At 45.4% G+C, this 20,874-nt stretch overlaps 1 protein-coding gene across 1 annotated transcript; it reads left to right on the top strand.

Moving 5' to 3' along the window:
• Positions 1 to 3,107: 3,107 nt before the first annotated feature.
• On the top strand, positions 3,108 to 20,405 carry DNPEP (aspartyl aminopeptidase). Its single transcript, XM_077320800.1, has 15 exons — positions 3,108 to 3,259; positions 3,421 to 3,499; positions 7,730 to 7,818; positions 8,013 to 8,126; positions 8,493 to 8,618; positions 12,007 to 12,137; positions 13,438 to 13,522; positions 13,650 to 13,757; positions 14,028 to 14,105; positions 15,068 to 15,151; positions 15,925 to 16,085; positions 17,613 to 17,652; positions 19,065 to 19,166; positions 19,485 to 19,652; positions 20,178 to 20,405. Exons 1-15 carry the CDS (start codon positions 3,254 to 3,256, stop codon positions 20,226 to 20,228), a joined length of 1,422 nt encoding a protein of 473 aa, XP_077176915.1. The 5' UTR covers positions 3,108 to 3,253; the 3' UTR covers positions 20,229 to 20,405.
• Positions 20,406 to 20,874: the final 469 nt, after the last annotated feature.

The following is a 20,874-nucleotide window of genomic DNA, read 5'->3' as shown; positions in this document are numbered from 1 at the left end:
TATCATTGGAAACTAAATCACCACCCCACATTAACAGGCAGGCTTGAGGAGAACTGGGGGGGGGGGGGAGAAGCAGGAGGCAGTATAAGGAGGGAATTGGCATGCAGAGTCTGCCCCCTCCCAGGCACAGAAACCACAAGAGAACACTCACACTCAGGAAGGGAAGCAATGGAAGCAGCCAGTTCCCTAGCTCATGGCTGAGTCCATGAAGGCAGGAGGGGAAAGGCCGTAGACCCCCTCTGGAGCTCCTGCATACTTCTGGGGGTACTTGGATCCTGATTGGGGATCCCTGGTTTAGCAGCTTAACACAACCTTTCAAGGTTGACTTCACCAAATTACTTGCTGACAGCAATTCCAACACTAATTATGCCAGTATAGTTATCTGAAATCAAAATGCAGTTGATTTGGGGGAGTGGGGAGGATTCATGGAAGTTATTAGCTGGAGTGCCTATTGTTGCTGCAGCAGCTCCCCCAAGTGGGAAAGGAAAGTGGGAACCAAACTTAGTCAGCAGCATGAGTGGGGGGGAAACAGACTAGCCAGAGCAGGATCATTTATACTGCACTCCTGTGGCTGGCAATTTCCTTGATCCTTCCCACACAGAGGCTTTTTGGCCTAACTGCATATTATATTTTCCTTGAGCCCTGTCTGGTTCCAGACAATCAGACATGCACTGCATGTTCTGTGTGAAAACTTAATTTCTAGACATGAAAAAGACTTGATTTAGATCAGGGTTGCAAAGGGAGGGGAAAGGGATCTCAGCCTTCCACAACTCGGGTGCCTGAACTTAAAGGGTCCTAGAGAGCCAACATTTTATTTTGATGGAAGTTGTACTGATATCTGCATGGGTGCTGCAGGTAACCTTCCCCAGCAGGGCAAATCGCAGTTCCCAGCACTGCTTCAAGTGAGGAAAATGGGGGTGGGGGGCACCCCCGTTCCTTGCATGCCACCATTCCAATCCAAATCAATTCAGCACACACCTCGGAACTGAGTTCTAAGCACAAGGCTCCCAGACTTTCCCTATTGACTAGATACAGGGATAGAACCCCAGAAAAAAATATATTGTGTAGCTAGACCCTCAAGATCTCCAAAATATCTAAGAAAGCCAGAAGGGGCATCACATATATCAATTTCAAAGAATGCTTCTTTTCACTTAGATAACCATTTGATCTGTCAGATAAGAAAACATGAATAGAGAAAGAGGCTTCCTGCATGGTCTCTGAAATACCATTATTATGTTAAAAGGGGACATAAATCAAAGGGAATGCAAAGTTTATTTATTATATTTATATACCGCCCTCCCCGGAGGCTCAGGACAGTTTACATGGAACATAAGAACAGTACATGAAACTGTTGTTATCCGCCTTCCTCCTGGGACTCAAGGCAGATTATATAACAATATCCCCCCATAAAAACCTAAATCCCTTAAAACTAGATTTTGAAACATCACAATAGTAGAGATGATTCTTGCACAGACAGGTTTAAATTTACACTATCACTCCACAATCCACAAAAGGAAAACAAATGAGATGGTGTGTTCACTGGAAAATAGAAATAATAAATATTTTGAAGTGACCCTTGTCACTTCAGTTTGTGGTGTGTTTTCAATTTAGCATTTTAGAGTGTCCCACACAGCAGCCTATGTAGTCCTGTCTTCTTGCTTAAGAAACACAACCCCATCATTCTATGTGCACAGAATCACATCTTTACAGTTACTAACCTGGAATAGCTACCATAGTCTTTTCCATGGACTGGTATGCAGTCACTAAAATAGGTTAGAGAAAATGCCATAAATCCGTAATAAACATAGCTTGAAGTAGTACATAAATGTTTACCACTGTTTAACCATTGTGTCACAATGAGAGATTAAAGGAGTTCCAATGGGAACAATAATCTATATTACTTTTATCTGAGCATGCATCCCAACCTAGTTTACAATACATGTTCTGTGTAAAGATGCTCAGGTTTCTACCCTTCCTCCCATTTTATTCTCATAGTAACAACCCTGCCACATAGGCTAAGGATTAGAGGCCCATGATTTCACACAGAGCTTTATGCCTTTGTAGGAATTTAGACCCATGTCTCACTGAACTAAATGCAATATTTTCCCTTGCTGTGTTCTCCTGGCTCTCCAGATCAAGATACATGGGAATACAAACGAGAAAAATTTGTGGGAGTGATGTGCTTACATAAATGAGTCTTGGAATGCTTTTCAATCAAAGGAATATCGCTTAGAGTGCAGCACAACCTGTATTGAATTTTCTGCTTTATTTCTCACATGAACAATATCAATAAAATGCAGAACACTTGTGAAAACAGCTTATTTTGATAAATCAATTTTTAAATACATTTAAACGCTTGCTACTTATGTGAACTTCTGATGACTGTGAAAAGTGAAAGTACCGAAGGAAGCATTAATAATAATCATCAGACCATTTCCGCACAGCTTATTTTTTAACAGGCAATGGAATATTTTTATTAACCACTATCATATTATAGCAGCATATGTTATGGATTCTATGACTGCCCAGATTGCTTTTTAAAAATCTCTAGCCCTAAGGGGAAAGGCACAGCTCTGCAACAAAAGGGGTTAGGTGCTTTAAAAAATATATCTATCTATCTATCTATCTATCTATCTATCTATCTATCTATCTATCTATCTATCTATCTATCTATCTATCTATCTATCTATCTATCTATCCGCCCTCTCCTAAGGCTCAGGACGATTCACAAAGATCGTAGGCAGAACAATACATGAAACTCAGTTATTATAATGAATGAATGGTAACAGTAATAATAACAATGAACAGGGAAAAATATTTAGACAGCCTGTTTCACGTATTATATTTCTGTAACCAGACTCATTCTAATTTTTAGGTGGGAGGGGATGAAAAAGTCCTGGTGTGTGGCGGTGTGGCTGCTGTTGACGGGGGCAAAACTTGCCATCTAGAAGCGTCGCCGCTCGAAGAGAGCCGCTCTTTCGTGATAACGAAGACCGCTTGAGCCTCCATCTCTGCTTGCCCCTTCTATCTTCCCCCTCAGGCTTTCCCCTGCCCCACCGCCGCGGCAACCGCCCTCTGTCCTCCTAAGAGCCGCCTGCAGAGGGCTCCGGCTCCGGCTCCGGCTCCGGCCCCGGCCCGCTTATCAAGTCCCCAGCAGGCCAAGCGCTGCGGGGCGGAGCCGGACCTGGTTTGAGCAGGGCAGGTGGGGCTCCGGAGCGGCGCTTCTTGGCGGGAGGCGCGGAGGCAGTGAGCCATGCAGGTACTGCGCACGAGGGCGGCGCTCGGAAGCCGGGAGAGGGGGGGCTGGCGGACATCCCCCGGGAAGCGACCTTCCTCTCGGTTGGCCGTCTCCCACTGTGAGCGCCCCCCCCCCGCGCTCCGTAACATGCCCCCTCCCTCCCTCCCTTGCTTCCTTCCTAGGCAGGGTCGAGGCAGGCGGCGCTGGCGGCGGCGCAAGAGCTGCTGAAGTTTGTGAATCGGGGCCCCTCCCCCTATCATGGTAAGCGAGAGGAGAGAGCGGCGCCCTCCGGACTGCGGTTTGGGTCGAATAGAGGAGCGCTCACGGCTGCCTCCATTTGTGACCTGCGGACGTTTTCGCTTGTGGGGTCTTGTGTGCTCTCCCTTCTGAAATGTAAAACTTAGGTTGGCTCGACCATCCCCTCGCCCTCGGAAACTGCTGGCTTCTGCATTCCAAACTGCACTATCGACTCTCACACCAGTAGAGCTTGTCAGGGCAAAGTCTCTGTCCTCGGAAGTTAGAATCCCCTTCGCCATCACGTGTTTGTCCCAGAGATTGCCGATGGTGTTGCTTTCTTGTATTTTCTGCACCCTGGTTCTTTTTGTCCCCTACCTTTAGCCATCGTTTAAGACCTTCCTTTGCAATAATAGCAGAAAACTCAGATGTCAGCTGACATAGGATTATGGGCTTTCCTGGAACAGAGGAGAGGGTGATTCCTTGTATGCATGTTATGCAACTTGTTTAGTACTTACTTTCACTTTTCCTCCTTGGAGAATCCTCTTTATTACCAGCAGTGAAAGAGCATCTGTAGGCCCTCTAGTCTACAGTGCATGATCTGAGGGGAGGGAGGTGTCTTTGCAGATTTTTGTGCTTCTTCAAACAAACGGTATGTTCCTAGGCATATTATAATATGCAAAGAAAAATTCTGCTCCGTGGAGAAGGGGCAGTAGAGGTAGCAGCAGGGCAAACAGGTAGATTGATTCCTGTTTGCTGTCAGCAAATTAGGAAGGGTTGACTGGTTTCTGCCAGCTATTCAATTGACTCCAGGGGAGAGTTAGAAAGGGTGGGGGAGCAACTGTGTTGCTTTTGCATGTGTTCCCTTTCTCTGGCCTTATGCACACAAGTTCTTTTGGGGAGCCTCACCTTGGAGCAGCAGCATCGCCGCCCCCACCCCCACCCCCACCCAGGCTTGTGAGACAAGCAGTGCAACAGAGGTGGGGACCATAAAATGACAATTACCATGGAACAGCTCTATCATTAGTGTACCCCCCCCCAATAGATTGTCAGGAAATATTCTGACTTCAAAATTCCCAGGTATTTGTAGACTAATAGTCTTTGCAGGAAAAATCTTCCTAAGGCAGTGTGTCTTCCTTCCCTGACTCAGCATTAACCCTGCTGTTCAGTCTAAAGTCCCTTATTCACTTGGAACAGCAGTGGTTAATCAAGCACTTCCCTTCCTCTGATATGAGGAAACAGACCCATTATATTCTTAGCAGTAGCTCCGGGGTGAGGTAGCAACTTCTTTATCCCTATCTTCAAAGAGTTCTATGTGTCACACCCATGTGAATTTTGGAACTGGAGGAAATTCCTCCCTAATCAATGACTGTCGCTGGATGAAGCTATACGTCCTTGGTTCACTTTCATTCTTGGCTATTTGGGCAAAAAGGAGCATGCTGACTTCTGTTGGTATATTAATCTATGTTTTGACTTACTGGTTGCTCCTGGAGGACTCTGAAAGCTTCTTCTACTTTCTTTTTAATGAGCCATCATGATTTTCTGGAACTTGAATGCAGGCAATATGCAGCTCATTTTGCCTGTTTAGCCAGGTAAGGGTGGGTGAGACATCCTCTCCATATTTCCTTGGGATCCCATGTATAAGAAGGAAGCATAGTCTTGAAAAGAAAATGGGTTTGATCAGGGCACTAAATCTGCCACTAGTTGAATCATCTGCCTTTATTTCAACTTGGGACCAAACAAGCTTTTCTTGTTTTTTCCTCTGTGTGCCCACACCTGCCTGTGCATCTTGGTGCCTGTTCACTGAAGGCGTTTTGACAGGAGTGGTTGACAGATTGCCTTGTCACAAAGACAAAAGGCAACAGGCAATCTTAATATTTTTACTATCCTGACCAAAATCCCATTTTCCGTATCCGTATTGGAAGGGGCCATACAGGCCATCTAGTCCAACCCCCTGCTCAACTCAGGATTAGCCCTAAGCATCCTAAAGCATCCAAGAGAAGTGTGTATCCAATCTTTGCTTGAAGACTGCCAGTGAGGGGGAGCTCACCACCTCCTTAGGCAGCCTATTCCACTGCTGAACTATGACTGTGAAAAAGTCCCTTTCCAGAACGTTTCCTTCTTATATTTAGTGATGATTGCAGGGAGGTACGCAGAAGTTGTGTACCCATCTATATGTATCTTGATTTGCTCACGGGAAGTACTATTTCAGGTCTTGAGGGTTTTTGGATATATTTTGGTGTGCTTAAAATAAAATGTGGATTCCTTACATCTGCCCTATAATATCTGTTTGTCTAGTGTAGTGATATTCAGTTGCTTGAAACCACATGTGGCTCTTTGACGTGTCATCTGTGGTTCTATTGTTCTGATATGTGGCACCTGCCCCATGTCCCAGAAAAGTGGGTAAGGCCATTGCATGGTGGGTCTTGTGGTTTGCTGGTAGTCCCCACCTTAAAGCCCTTCCAGCAAGCTCCTACACTTCTCTGTGGCCTCTACACTCTCATCCCAGTACCTGGGCAACTTCTGGGAAGAGCATAACTGAATGCATAGAAGAAGCAGGAAAACCTTTGTGGCAGCTGCCTCTGGCCACAGTGGGAATGAAGAAGAAATTGAAGAAGAGGTGGTTTTTGTACCCCACATTTCACTACCTGAAGGAGTCTCAAAGTGGCTTCCTATCACCTACCCTTCCTCTGCCTGCAACAGACAATCAGGTAGGTGGTGCTGAGAGAGCTCTGAGACAACTGAGACACACTACCTTTTAGTTGAGAGCGTAATTCTGTGCAAGCCAAAAGTACACTGATCAAGTGTATTTTACCTCACACTTCCAGGATCAGAGTGGTATGTATGTGTGTGTGTTGTTCCTGTTTTATTCTCACAACTCTGAGGTAGTTGGGACTGAGTGTGTATGACTGTCAAGTCACTGAGCAGGTTTCATGATAGAGTGGGGAATCTGTACCTGGTCTTCCAGATCCTAGTCCAGCATTCTACTCCCTGTGCCATACTGCTTGTCAGTGATAATTCTCTGTTTAGTACCTTGACCCGCAACTCTGAGACAAGTAGAGCAACCCTCTCTGTGATCAAACCAAAATGTCAGAAAATTGAATTTGATATTACGCAAATATGTAGTGATCTAGGGCACTGGTCCCCAACCTTTTTATCACCGGGGACCGGTCAACACTTGACAATTTTACTGAGGCCCAGGAGGGGATGGTCTTTTGCCGAGGGACGTCGCCACCGCCACCTGAGCCCCTGCTCCACTTGCTTTCACACTGGCGCCCCTGACTTCCTGCCGCCCACTGGGGATGCTGCCAGCAGCAGCTGCGCAGTACCACGCCGAGGGGGAGTCCCAGCCATGGCAGCCGCTGGAGAGCACCAAAAGTGAGCTGGTGACAGAGTGGCAGGGCAGTTCCTGAGTCAGCAGCCAGGGAGGAGGATGAGGGGGAGCTGCGGCCCGGTACCAACTGAACCACAGACCGGTACCGGTCTCCAGACCGGTACTGGTCCCTGGACTGGGGGTTGGGGACCACTGATCTAGGGTATAAATTTGGTTCTTTGTTAGTGTACTTACATCTTTTGTGTGACCTTAATTCCTTTGCATCTGCCTTGCTTTTCTCCATCTCAGATGGCCTGGTCACTTTCTTTAATAAAATCTCCCCATCCCCTGGTCTGGACATTGACCTTGCAGTATTTGAAGTGGGTTTAGCTGCCTCTTAGTACTCCGGTCCTGGGGAGGTAACAACAAATCCTGGAAACTTCTGTGAGGGCCTGGTAACAAGAATGGAATTCTAAAGGGCTTGGGTCAGATATGGTGCTTATTGTTCCTGGAGTAACAAGACAAAAAGGATGCTTTTTAAAAAGCATTTGTGGGGTGGAGCCTTTATGATCGGGGACATGGGCTCTAGCCCACAAAAACCTATGTTTCCACAAATGTGGCTGTTTAGATTGCCATAAAGACCTTCCTCAAGTTTGCACCAGTAGAATTTGTAACCCAGTCATGGTGAGACAGCCCAGAAGAAGTTTGATAACCAGGTGAGTGCAGGTGAAACTACATCAAGTGATTGTTCATGCCTGCTCAATCCTACATTAAATTCCTCACAAGGGTTTCTTTTTGGGTGATCCACATTGTGAACAGTTTGCCTTTTTTGGACCAGATTGCAGCAACTTGGTCTGACACTCAAGTAGATGTGGGGTTCAGTAGGAGTGGATTCTGTCATGTACGGCCCCTTCCACACAGCTGCCTTTGCTTCCATCCCACAGTGGTTGCTGAGTGTCGGAATCGCCTGCTTCAGGCTGGATTTCAGGAATTAAAGGAAACTGAACACTGGGATATCCAGCCTGACAGAAAGGTGGGTGAAAGGAATGGATACTTGATCATGGAGCTTCCTACATAAGGCAGCTGACTTGGAGTGGTTGTGTTTCTGCTTGGGGTAGTGATGGTTGGGCTAGGCAGAATTGGGGTCTAGACTGACCTCTGCCAGAAGAGCCGCTAGGGGTGGGGGTGGTAAAACACTGATGTGTTCTCTGCCCCTTTCTCCAATAGTACTTTGTGACCAGGAACTTCTCCACATTGATTGCCTTTGCTGTGGGAGGCCAGTACCAGCCAGGCAATGGCTTCAGCTTGATTGGTGCCCACACAGACAGCCCATGCCTGAAAGTAAGTAGTCATCCTATGGTGCACAGCACTGTCTAGACTTTCCCATTGGTCCCGTTAGCTCCTTTCCTTTCTCTGTCACTCTTTTCTGTTTCCTCATCATTCCACTTTCTGTGGACTTGCTCATCTTCCATCAAACCAGCCTCATTGCAGGTGATCCCCTCTGCTTTCAGCACTGTAGCACTGGAATAAGTTTGGCAATAATCAAGAGGATTCCCATCTGTGAATGCTGGTGACATTTTTCCTTTCAGTCCCCTTCCTCCCACTCTGTGACCATAACTGTGGCTCCACTACTGCGGAGCTGCATTACACCTCCTTTAGAAGTCAAGGAGCTATCTACTTACATGGCTATGCTTGCCTGTCATCTAGGTGAAGCGCCGCTCAAAGCGTGGGCAGGAGGGCACAATCCAGGTGGGTGTGGAGACCTATGGAGGTGGAATCTGGAGCACCTGGTTTGATCGGGATCTCACTGTTGCTGGAAGAGTCATTGTCAAAGTAAGTTTTGCTTGATATACTGGTCTTTTAGGCGTATCATCTCTGATGAATTTCCTGAGGGCTAGCCACAAACACACAGGATCTCTTCCCAATTGCCACAATACAATTTCCTTCTTATCTCATTGCATCAGGGTTCCCGGTAGGAGATTCAAAAAAGTGAATAAGGTTAGAAGGGCAAGGATCTGGATTGGTGTATAACCACCGAAGCCTGGATTGATAATTAAAGTAAACAGACAAAGATGGGTGGCTTTTGAAAGCACACACAACTTGATGTAAATATTAACATAGATTGCCTTTGCTGTGGAAGGCTAGTACCAGCCAGGTGTTGTTACACAATTCATGCCCTAGGAAACCTCTCTTAGGCCGGTTTATAACATCTCAACACAGTACTCTGCTGCAACTAAGTTACATACCAGGCTCATCAAAAGCCTACTGTAATACTCAGTACACTTATGTAGGGAAACTTGAAAGAGCTGACATCGTCTCAGGCCTTTACTTCACCCTCCTGTTAGATTAACCCTCCACTAATTTCATTAAACAACTTTTCCTTGTCCAATGTTAATTTCCCCCCGGTTCTGGTGGACTGATGTGTCTCTGTGGCACATTTCTGTGTCCTACCTATCACAACATTTTTAGAAAAAAACAACTGAAAAGGATCTTAAGGTCATCCAGCTCAACATCTACTATTGTGGCCCATTCTTTGTTTGGCAATGTAGCTTTGAGCTATTACAGACCAGTGTTGGCTTGCCAGGCCTAAGAAGAAGCCGTGTTCCTATGCTGTGAAGAGTTATGAGGAATTATGATGCCATTTATGTCATTACATGCTCTCAAACTGAGAGATTTTTTTAATAATAATAAGAAGAGTTGGTTCTTATATGCCACTTTTCCCTACCCGAAGGAGGCTCAAAGCGGCTTACAGTCGCCTTCCCATTCCTCTCCCCACAACAGACACCCTGTGGGGTGGGTGAGGCTGAGAGAGCCCTGATATCACTGCCCGGTCAGAACAGTTTTATCAGTGCCGTGGCGAGCCCAAATTCACCCAGCTGGTTGCATGTGGGGGAGCGGGGAATCAAACCCTGCTCACCAGATCAGAAATCCACACTCCTAACCACTACACCAAGCAGGCTCTCAGTTTTTTAGTTGATTTGCTTGTTTAAGGTTTAAATTCTAACATGAACAGATATGTTTGGAGCATACTTAAGTCAGCTTTAGTGTTTTGCATGTGGAACATCATTTATTTGGATTCAGAGGGTTGCAGAATAGTTTAACTGAATACCTTTCACAGGAGGTAGAGATAATAAAAGTGTTATTAAAAATCAGGACATCGTTTAATGAATTACTTTATCAGTGCTTTCACTCCTAAGAAACATGAGTGTGCCCAAATGTGCTCATAGAACTTGTTGCCTAGCTATGTTTAAATAAGACTGTAATGGTAAAGGGTAAAGGTATCCCCTGTGCAAGCACCGGGTCATGTTTGACCCTTGGGGTGACGCCCTCTAGCGTTTTCATGGCAGACTCAATATGGGGTGGTTTGCCAGTGCCTTCCCCAGTCATTACCATTTACCCCCCAGCAAGCTGGGTACTCATTTTACCGACCTCGGAAGGATGGAAGGTTGAGTCAACCTTGAGCTGGCTGCTGGGATCGAACTCTCAGCCTCATGGGCAGACTGCAGACTGCATTTCTGCTGCCTTACCACTATGCGCCACAAGAGGCTCTTAAATAAAACTATAGAATGGTTCAAAGAGGCCTGATGTATTTATGGTGCAAGAATCAGAACTTGAGAATTGTCTGAATGGAAATGAAGTCAAAAGTCAGTAAAGGGAGAATGCTTGAAGGTACCAGGCAGTTTGGAGTTATTCTTGACCTGTATTTTCCACTGCTTTAGACAGCTGAAAACACTTGCGAAATAACAAGTATAAGGGGGTGTTGCAAGGAATTCATGGGACAGAGAGGAAGAAAGGCATAGTTAATGTTCAGTTATTAGGAAAGGCTCTTTGCAAGTGCTGAAGAGGCTCTATTTCTGTAGGGCTAGTGGACTGTGATGCCTTGTATGCCAGGCAAAGGCCTGGGAGACCTGGGTTAAAATCTCTACTCGGTCACAAAACCTACTGGATGGCTTTGGGCCACTTGAGGTGGCTAACAATGTACTGAGTAGCTATTTATTACACTGAGCTCAGCAGTGAAACTGATTTGTTGCTGATGTGTTCATTGGCAAATTAAGGATGTGTGAAGAAATGCCAAGAGTACAAGTTTCCATTACAAGTATGGCTGTAAGAGGGATGGAAAAATTGCTCCATTGGCAATACTCTTGTCTCCCCTCCCTGTACCCCAAGTAATACAGAATGCAATGGTTTTGTTTTGGCTTGACCTAAAAACAGTGCTTTAATCTCAAAGTTCTAAAGTATGTTAAATCTGCTTGTTGCTTTTGTAGATTTATTTTTTAAGGCTGCTGTAACTACAACATGTATCTAAAACTAGAGCACAACATTTTGACCTACTCAGCCAAGCATACTTTGAGTGGAAGTGAGGCTCATAATGTTATTTGCCTAAATTGGAACATCAGTCCATCAAGGCCAGTATGGTATATTCTGGCAATGGCTCTTCAGGTGCAAGGGAGAGGTCTCTTCCAGCTCCCTGATCTTTTTAACTGGAGATGCTAGGGGTCTTAGCCCTTTCATAGCAGGTTCTCTGTTACCATGCCTTGGCCCCTCGTGGTGGGACAGACATAACTGTCTCAGCCAAGTGGCTAAAACTGTAAGGAGGTTCAGACAATTTCAGTCCTCCGCTTCATCTTTCTACTTTAGCCTTGTTCACATGTTACGGTAAGCACATGTACAGCCTATATGTCAGTGTGTATACCTGTTTGTAAGAAAGAGCCAGTGTCTGTCCCTGTTCATTTATATCCCACCTTGCTTCGAGGCTCAAGGCAGCTTTCTGTTCACAACTAAAGCATTATAATTGAAACCCACAAAATAAAAAACCTTTCCCTTGAAGGTGTCCATGGTTTATACCCCATTAAAAGCCTGTGGCTCTGTGTCATTATTCTCCTAGAAACTGTCTATTCTCGTTATCTGGTTTCCCAGTCACAGCTGAGCAACGGCAAGGAATGGGCTGCTGCTCATTAGCGAGAGACAGTTTGCTTTGAGGCAGGGGAGGTTTGATGAAATCTATCTCCTGCAGAATAAGTTCCAGCTTCTCAGTCTGCCTAGCCTCGGTTGTTTGTGTGAGGGGGATGGTGGGTGAATAAGTTAGGTTGGTGGCTGCTTCTCTTACAGGCAGAATGACTCATCCCATAGAAAGGAGCTTGTTTGATGCCTGTTTTCTGTGTAGAGCACCTAGTGAAACATGCAGGTTCTGATGAGTCCCTATCCATTTTATAAATTTCAGAACCTGGAAACGGGGTGTCTGGAGCAGCAGCTGGTGAAAGTGGAGCACCCCATACTCCGTATTCCACATTTGGCCATCCATCTCCAACGTAACGTGAACGAGAGCTTTGGACCGAACACTGAGAACCACCTGTGAGTTTAAACCTTACCTATCCTGTCCTGCCTCAGCCTCTGTCACCTGCTGGGGAGAAATCAGGCACCAGCTCTTCTGGCAGGAACCAGCCAGCGTTTCAGACCAGCCCCCACTAATGGAGCTCCATCTGCCTGGGGTGGGGTGGGGTGGGGGATATTTGCTTCTAGAGCTCTTGGCGCAGAGTGGTAAAGCAGCAGGCATGCAGTCTGAAAGCTCTGCCCATGAGGCTGGGAGTTCAACCCCAGCAGCCAGCTCAAGGTTGACTCAACCTTCCATCCTTCCGAGGTCGGTAAAATGAGTACCCAGCTTGCTGGGGGGTAAATGGTAATGACTGGGGAAGGCACTAGCAAACCACCCCGTATTGAGTCTGCCAAGAAAATGCTAGAGGGCATCACCCCAAGGGTCAGACATGACCCAGTGCTTGCACAGGGGAGACCTTTACCTTTACAGCTCTTCCTTCTTCTGAGTTCATCTGGGAAGGCCTCGTAGTAGGCTCTGCCACTCAGATAAGGGCATATTCCATTCAGGCACCCCAACTACAGAATTCGCTGCTCAATATTCTTTCAAACCTTCTGTTATTTACACTGGCATTCAGAGGCTGAGGACCTGCAGAATGAAGGGTAGAGGAGCTCTTGTCACACTTGCACTCTCACACCTTTTCAAGTGCTGAAACAATTGTAGGGGGAGGGGGGTTGTGGCAGTATTGTGGCGGGCAGGAGACAAGCGGGCCTCATGTCATTTTAAAATCTCTGTAATGGGGACAGTATCCACAAGTTGGACCTGTGAATGCCAGCATTTCTACTAGGACAACTATTTTAGCCCTGTGTCATTTTGTTCTTTTAGTAGCCCAGCCTTTTTTTCTTGTAAACAATTGATTTTGTTTTTGGCTGTTATTTTTAGAGGCCAGTTAGTATACTTTAAAATTTTCTTAAGTTCTTTTTCTGTCAAGGATTTGGAAGAAAACACACCACTTTCCCCTTTAGCCAAATCAGAGTTATCCAAGGGAAAGGAGCTTTCTGTATTACAAAAATGAGGACAGTGTGGTTTTAAAAAGCTTCCCAGATTCTTCCTCTGGTTACTGAGAGTCATAGTCACAATGGGTAGAAGCTCACGGGCATTGGAATATTGCATTCCTTGGGAAAATACGCTAAGTGAGGTTTTACCACTAGCTCTTTTGGAAACCCACTAGACTTTTGAACCATGACTGATCCTCAGACCTCAGTGCCCTCCTGCATCCAGGCACCTCCATGGGGAGCTAGTCTGGTTTATTGAATCAACTGACAAGACTGTTTTTCACAGGGTCCCAATTTTGGCCACTGAAGTCCGGGAAGCACTCGAGAAAGAGGTATCCAATACAGGTACTGTTTGTACCCCGGCTGTCCAGGTAAGATGAAAGAGGGAGAGGGTCAGTTTTATCAGCTGGAGTGCTGAGGCAGTGCATTGGGCCTAAATTATGGATAAAACTTTGCTGCTTCAGGGAGACAACACAACTGTCACCATTTTATTTCTAGCATAATTGGCATCATCCGGCTCTGCTGTCCCTTCTCTGCTCCCAGCTAGAAGTGAAGCCTGAGCAGGTGGTTGAGATAGAGCTTTGCCTGGCGGATACACAGCCTGCAGTGAGTGCCAGCCCACTTTTGTTGTTGGTTTGTTGGGACCCTCTCTTAAAAATCAGGTTGATGTATGGATGAAATGTTGTCCTTGCATTATACAACTCTCTATAGAAGGTAACCTCTAAGAGAGAACCAAAGAGAGAGAGAGAGAGAGAGAGATGCTAATGCCAAGTGTGTTTCTGAAATGTAATACTTGTTTTGGTCTTCAAAAGCCTCCTACCAGGAAGAGAACACTGATCCCTTTATAATCCTTCCTACTTGTGATTCCTATTCCAGACGCTTGGTGGCGCCTTCAATGAGTTCATATTCTCCCCTCGCCTGGACAACCTCCATAGCTGTTACTGTGCCCTGCAGGTGGGTATCAAGGGTGAGGTTAGAGTCGAAGTTTGGCACTGTTCCCAATAGTCTGTCCATCTGCCATACGTCAGGAAAGTTCCTGTTCATACCCAGAAGCTGAGATGGGAGGATAATCTCATGTTGCCATTTTCACATGTTTAATCCTGTACTTGGTTAACAGTTATATAATTCACTGTGGGACAGTAATGGTCCTTCAGATGCTTTTTGTGAAGAGGAGAATTTGATAGGGGCTGCAGTTTCCAAGTGCGGGACTGGGAGAAGAGGCATCTTATTAAATTTTCCTTTCTGTTTTAAAGGCTCCATTTGGATTTTGTCTATGTCAAACTGTGGAGCCTATGAAGTTCAGCTGTTCCCTTCCAATTGCTTTTACCCTCAGGAGAGCTGTGAGGAAACTAAGATTCCATGACTTTGCATACTTTTTCAGATCTTCTGGGGGTGCATGACTAGCAACCATAGGATCTTGTTCCCGCCTTCTTTTCAGTGATGCATGCTTTGGAATGCTTTTTGCAGGAGGTGGAGTAATTGTTGACAACTTGGCATACCTTCCTCACTTGCAGCTTTGAGACCTTTCTCCCATACATTTGAAGCTGTTCCATAACTTCTTGGGTGGCCTGAACAGTAGCCAGCATTTTAGGTGTGCCAAAACAGAGCTCACCTTCAGGGTGGCCACTCTTGCCCAGGTTTCTTGTGCCTCTCTTAGATGTACTAGTTGCCTGATCTCCGTGGCTCTGGCCTACCTCTCCTCCTGGCATTTCTAGCAATGGTTTAGTAGATGAAAGAGGGACAGATGTAAATACCTCATCATGACATCGGCAGGGCTTCCTGTCTAAATCTGGTTGTATGCTAACATGTCTGCTCACAGTCTAGCAAATTCATAGGCCAGCAGAAAGTGCTGCTCATTCTCATCTCATCAGACTTAGCATTCTCCCTTCTGCCTCCTCCCTTATCTATTTGTACAGGCATTGATTGAATCCAGTGAGGGGCCTGGAGCACTTGCCAAAGAGCCTAACGTGCGCCTGGTTGCATTATATGACAATGAAGAGGTTAGTATGAAATGTTGATGGATAGGCAAAAAACAACGACAAAAGGCCCTCCAAGCCAGGCCGTTGGCCACTACGTAAAACTTAAATGAACCTCTGGTCTGATTTGGCAGGCTTCTTCCTTATGTTAGAGATTATGCTGTTTTGTGCTGGTTGACTCTTATTGAGAAAGGCTAACACTGACATGTTAGGGGCTTTAATGGGACATATACCCTGTCTGAAGCTGAGAAGAGGATGTGGACAAAATTGAGAGGGTTCAGAGAAGACCAGTGAGGATGTTCTGGGGCCTGGGGACTAAGCCCTATGAGGAAAGGCTGAGGGACTTGGGAATGTTCAGCCTGGAGAAGAGGAGGTTGAGATGGGACATGATTGCTCTCTAAGTATTTGAAAGGTGATTTGAAGGAGGGCAGGGAGCAGTTCCTGTTGGCAGCAGAGGATAAGGCCCACAGTAATGGCTTTTGATATAGATGTAGAATGGAAATCAGTGGGGGGAAATCATGAAAAGGTACTATGAAAAAAAAATTCAGAGTAGTTCAGCAGTGGAATCTCCCCCTCACTGGCAAGTTGATGGACAGATACATACCATGGATGCTTTAGGCTCATCCTACATTAAGTAGGGGGCTGGACTAGATGGCCTTGATGGTCATCCCAAATCTATGATTCTGTTCTAAAAGGAAACAGCTTCAGGGTAATCTCCAAAGTAAGATAGGAGCTGAATCTTAGATGACTGAAATGAGAACTTCTCAATTCCTTTCCTGAATATGCCTCCCTGGCAGGTGGGTTCGGAGAGTGCTCAAGGTGCCATGTCTCTGCTTACTGAACTTGTACTTCGAAGGATCTCGGCTTCACCACAGAATCTGACTGCATTTGAGGAAGCTGTGCCCAAGTCCTGCATGATCAGTGCAGACATGGCCCATGCTGTGCACCCCAATTATGCGTGAGTACATTGCTGTGCTCAGGAGGAAGAACTGCACTAGAGCTGTTTGTTTTCTGTTTTGTAAATGTCTTGTTAAATATGGAATATTGTTCCATGTTTAACATTGTTCCATGCATTTTTGTTCTTGCTGCACAGGTTTAGAAGTGAAAATCAGTTGCTTGAAGTCTGTTGCTTTCACATAAAACAAATATTCTATATTTAAGGCCTTTAGAACTTTTAAATAAATTACTTTGTAAGTTTTTCTTGATAATCTAAAACAAAATTCCAGATGGGAGGCTAAAAATTTAGTTAAAGAAAATGGTAATCACACTGCAAGTCTTCTACCAGCATTTTTTTCAGACTTAGAATTTAGTTAAACTACAGTTAAAATATTCAGAATAAACCAGGTTAATATGACCCTCCTCTTATGACTGAATAAATTTAAATTTTAAGTTTTCCTTAGCTTATTGAGTTGGATTGGAGCAGAGGGCATTGCTGTTCCTTAACTGATACAAATGCACACACAGACAAGCAAAAAGCCCCAGTACTTGCTGGGGGGGGGGCTCTTTTTCCTCTACCTGCAGCTTCTCTCCCCCCCCTCCCCAGTTGTTGAAGCCACAAAAAGCCTTCCACAGTTTCCACTCATTTCCATCACCTCTGCTGCCAGTGAGCCCGGCACAGTTTTGGCTTCCTGTTTCCATCACCAATCCTGCTTCATCACTTACCCATCCCCGTCCCTTCCCCTGCCAGTGAGTCCTGTGCAGCTCTTGCTCTCCCCAACAAGCATGACACAATGAAAGTATTTGGGAGCAATTTAAATCCTCCAATCTATTTATTTCAGATTTTATTTTTTCAGACTGAAATCTTTGATAGATTTTAAGGATTCAGATAGCCATGTCTATTGTGTAAAATAAACTTGTTCTTAGACATTATTACGTATCTTAGGCTCATTCGTTCATTATAAGTCACATGAGTAGAGACTCCTTGATGGCACTGAGCTGTTTCTGGGCCTTGTCTAGTATAAAGCTCCCCACCCCGGGCAAAAGAGGTGAGGCCGAGCAGGTAGCACACTCAACCTTTGCAGGTAGACAGTCTGTTCCAAGCCGGATGGGTGATTGAGACTGTATATGACAGAAATCAGGAAGTGGATGTGCTTTTTTTGGCTGAAAGATTTGGTTTTTACTTGTTCCAGAGTACACACTTAACCTTGACTACTCCCACGTGCAAGCTGTGCCCTCAGCTTAGATGGAACTCCCAGCATCGCTGTCCAGATGGTCCCTTTCTCCCCTTCCTCATACCATCACTGGCATATGGCATTAATAGAACTCACTCTCATCAGTGAATGCTCCTCTGTTCCAGCAGCAGACCAACACCCCCCGCATGGAATCTTAAGTTCCAGCATACTGAAATTGCTGCTTGTTCACTACCTCCTGTTTTTCAAATGGTTTCCATGCTACCTCCTTCGCTGGTTCCCATCTCAGGTATAAGCTTCAAAGAACAGAGGTACTCAGTAGGGCATGATATGATGCTTTTCCCCCTTCCCTTCAGGGACAAGCATGAAAGGAACCACCGACCAGAGTTCCATAAGGTAAGCAACTGGGACTATGTAACTATAACACAATGATGAAAATAAAGGTAGACTTTTCAGAAATGTCATTCAGTTGTCCCACTGAGTGCAGGCTAAACCTGGCAGACCTCAAATGTATGTAATGGTGTGCAAACTGTGACAGAGGTGATTTCGCTCATTCTGAGCCAGTTGTGTGCATCATAAAGTAGACTGAAGCAGGAGTGATGTTATGTGAAAAGAGATTTATGTGAGAACTTGGTCCAAGAAATGCATTATGAATAGTTCTCATTGAGAGACTGCTTGGCACCAGCAGCTACAGTGTGGGAGATGAATATTTACTTAGGTTTGGCCTAGATATAAGAATGTGGAAGGTAACATTTTAATTAATGGGGGCAGTATCTTCTCCTAAATATGAACAAGGGTAGTGGTGAGGAAGCCTTACATTAAGCTAAGGGGCAGGGGTGGGAAATATGCCTCTCTTTCCTAGAAAAGCAGAGATATCCTTCCCATGTATTTGTGTATTTTAGTGTACCTGTGAACGCTTTAAATTGGTGCAGGGCAGCAGTGTTGCTGTAAAACTTAGGGGGTTCAGTGGCAAGTGTTGGTCCAGCGCTGCATGTGAAGACCACAGGGATTATGCATCTCTCTGGGGAACCATATGCCTATAGTATTGCTATATTATTTGGGGGCAGGATTGGTGTATAACCACCGAAGCCTGGATTGATAATTAAACAGACAAAGATGGCTTGCTTATGAAAACACACACAACTAGGGGTAAATATTAACATTGATTGCCTTTGCTGTGGAAGGCCAGTACCAGCCAGGTGTTAAGTGTTACACAATTCATGCTTTTAGGAAACCCTCTCTTAGGCCGGTTTATAACATCTCAATACTCTGCTGCAATTAAGTTACACACCAGGCTCATCAAAAGCCTACTGGCCTACTGTAATACTCAATACACTTACATAGGGAACCTTCAAAGAGCTGACATCATCTCAGGCCTTTACTTCCCCCTCCTGTTAGACTAACCCTCCACTAATTTCATTCAACAGCTTTTCCTTGTCTGAAGTTAATCCCCCCCCCCCCCGGTTCTGGTGGACTGATGTGTTTCTGTGGCACATGTCTGTATCCTACCTATCACAACATTTTTAGAACAAAACTACTGAAAAGGATCTTAAGGTCATCCAGCTCAACATCTACTATTGTGGCCTATTCTTTGTTTGGCAATGTAGCTTTGAGCTATTACAGACCAGTGTTGGCTTGCCAGGCCTAAGAAGAAGCCGTGTTCCTATGCTGTGAAGAGTTATGAGGAATTATGATGCCATTTATGTCATTACATGCTCTCAAACTGAGAGATTTTTAGTTGATTTGTTTGTTTAAGGTTTAAATTCTAACATGAACATAAACCTTTAATGTTGTGCTTTTCTGTGCAGGGCCCCACAATCAAAGTGAACAATAGCCAGCGGTATGCATCCACTGCAGTCACAGAGGCACTGATCCATGAGATTGCCAGTCGTGTGGATGTGCCCCTGCAAGTAAGGAATGATTCTTCACTTGAAACTGCCCCGGACCGTTTCTGCCCTTGCAACCCATGTCAGGATTATGCACCAGTCTTCATGAGCATTGTCCTCAGAATATCTACCTATGACTACTATGAAGGGTGTCACAACAGCTAACCCTGCTGCTGGGACTAGCCAATGCCAAGAGTCTTGTGCTCAGTACTTCTGCTTCAGAAAATACTCAGCAGAACTGTGCTTGGCCTTACCCTCTGTATGTGGTCTAATGAGTAAAACATTTCCCTCTGGGCAGTACTCTCTCATCAGCTAACATCCCGTTCCTCTTCTCTGTTGCAGGAATACATGGTTCGGAATGATTCTCCCTGTGGTACAACCATTGGGCCCATCCTGGCCTCCAGGCTTGGCTTGCGTGTTGTGGATATGGGCTGCCCACAGCTAGCCATGCACTCCATTCGTGAGATGTGCTGCACCTCGGGTGTCTTGCAGTCCATCACTCTTTTCAAGGTTTGCAGTAGCTCTTGTGGAGGTCCAGCATCATCTTGGGAAGGGCAAGACATGGGAGCTTTTGCCCGTCAGTTGCTGGAGCTTTGTTTTCATATTAGGAGGGGGGCCAAAGACAAGGTAGTAGGGGACACTGAAATATATGTCAAGAGGTGGTCTGTGGGAAAGCTGGCGGGCAAGAAGTACTGGGATAGGGGATTCAGGGTTGCTAATCTTGAGAAGAGTTTGGTGAAAGGGAGTAAGCTTCCTCCTCTGTCTGGGACATAAGTTTGCTCTGTGTGTCCCCCCCCCCCTTCACTGGGTTGAGGTCTGGGCCCTGATGCCTCCCACTCTCGAGCTCTGTATGTTACCATGGCAACTATGGTGGCCTTGAGTCAGTGATTGGTTCCTATGGCAACGTGGTGCCTCATGATTCTCAAGCTGCCATGGTGATGCTATCGTGTGTATGCTGACAGCTGCCCTGCTTCTCCCCTGAGGGCTGATCTCCCTATCTTTTCCAACCCTGACTTCTCCCTTTCTCTCTTCTAGGGCTTCTTTGAGCTGTTCCCCACACTGGATCACAGATTGCTGAACAACTGAATGACATCTCAAACGCAGAACGAGGCAGACAGCCCCTTCTTCTGTACTGGATAGCAATTAAAACACATTAATATCTTAAACTAGTGGGCTCAGTGGTGTGCAGGACTTGCTGACTGACAGTTCTTGCTTCCTTTGCAGCCATGTTCTTTAATAAATCCTTAAGGATGTCTTCAGCAACCAGCCCTATATTTCTGTGCTATGGAATACGCACTTGTGATCCCAAGCCAAAGAGCCTGTTGCTAGAATAGCCTGTCCCTCCTCTTTTGCAGTTGTTAAAATTTAGTAGAGCCTGAATAGCAATCAGAACAGCTAAAGTGGGCACTGGATGAAAGTCAGTGTTGATAAATGCCAAATGATGCATACTTAAATTTCCCATCCCACCCACACACACTTTGCTGGCATCCTATTGGGCTCTGAATTAATCACCATCCAGTGTGTAATAGTTCTCTCAAAATGTCAATGCACAATGTTGCTATCAAATAGGCAGTATGTAGGGTTTACCTACGCACTATCCTGTCATGCAGATTAGTTGCATATTAATGAGAATTAAGCATCGCATTCTTTGCTCAAATCATGCTAGTAAACAAAAGTGACTCTTTGTTATATATTTATAGGGCTGCAAAATGCAAAGATGGAAGGAGTTCTA

This window comes from Paroedura picta, chromosome 2 (genome assembly GCF_049243985.1).
Source record: "Paroedura picta isolate Pp20150507F chromosome 2, Ppicta_v3.0, whole genome shotgun sequence".
In the NCBI taxonomy this organism is placed as follows: Eukaryota; Metazoa; Chordata; class Lepidosauria; order Squamata; family Gekkonidae; genus Paroedura; species Paroedura picta.
The sequence above is the reverse complement of the archived record's forward strand: the minus strand, read 5'-3'. Positions and strand labels throughout refer to the sequence as shown.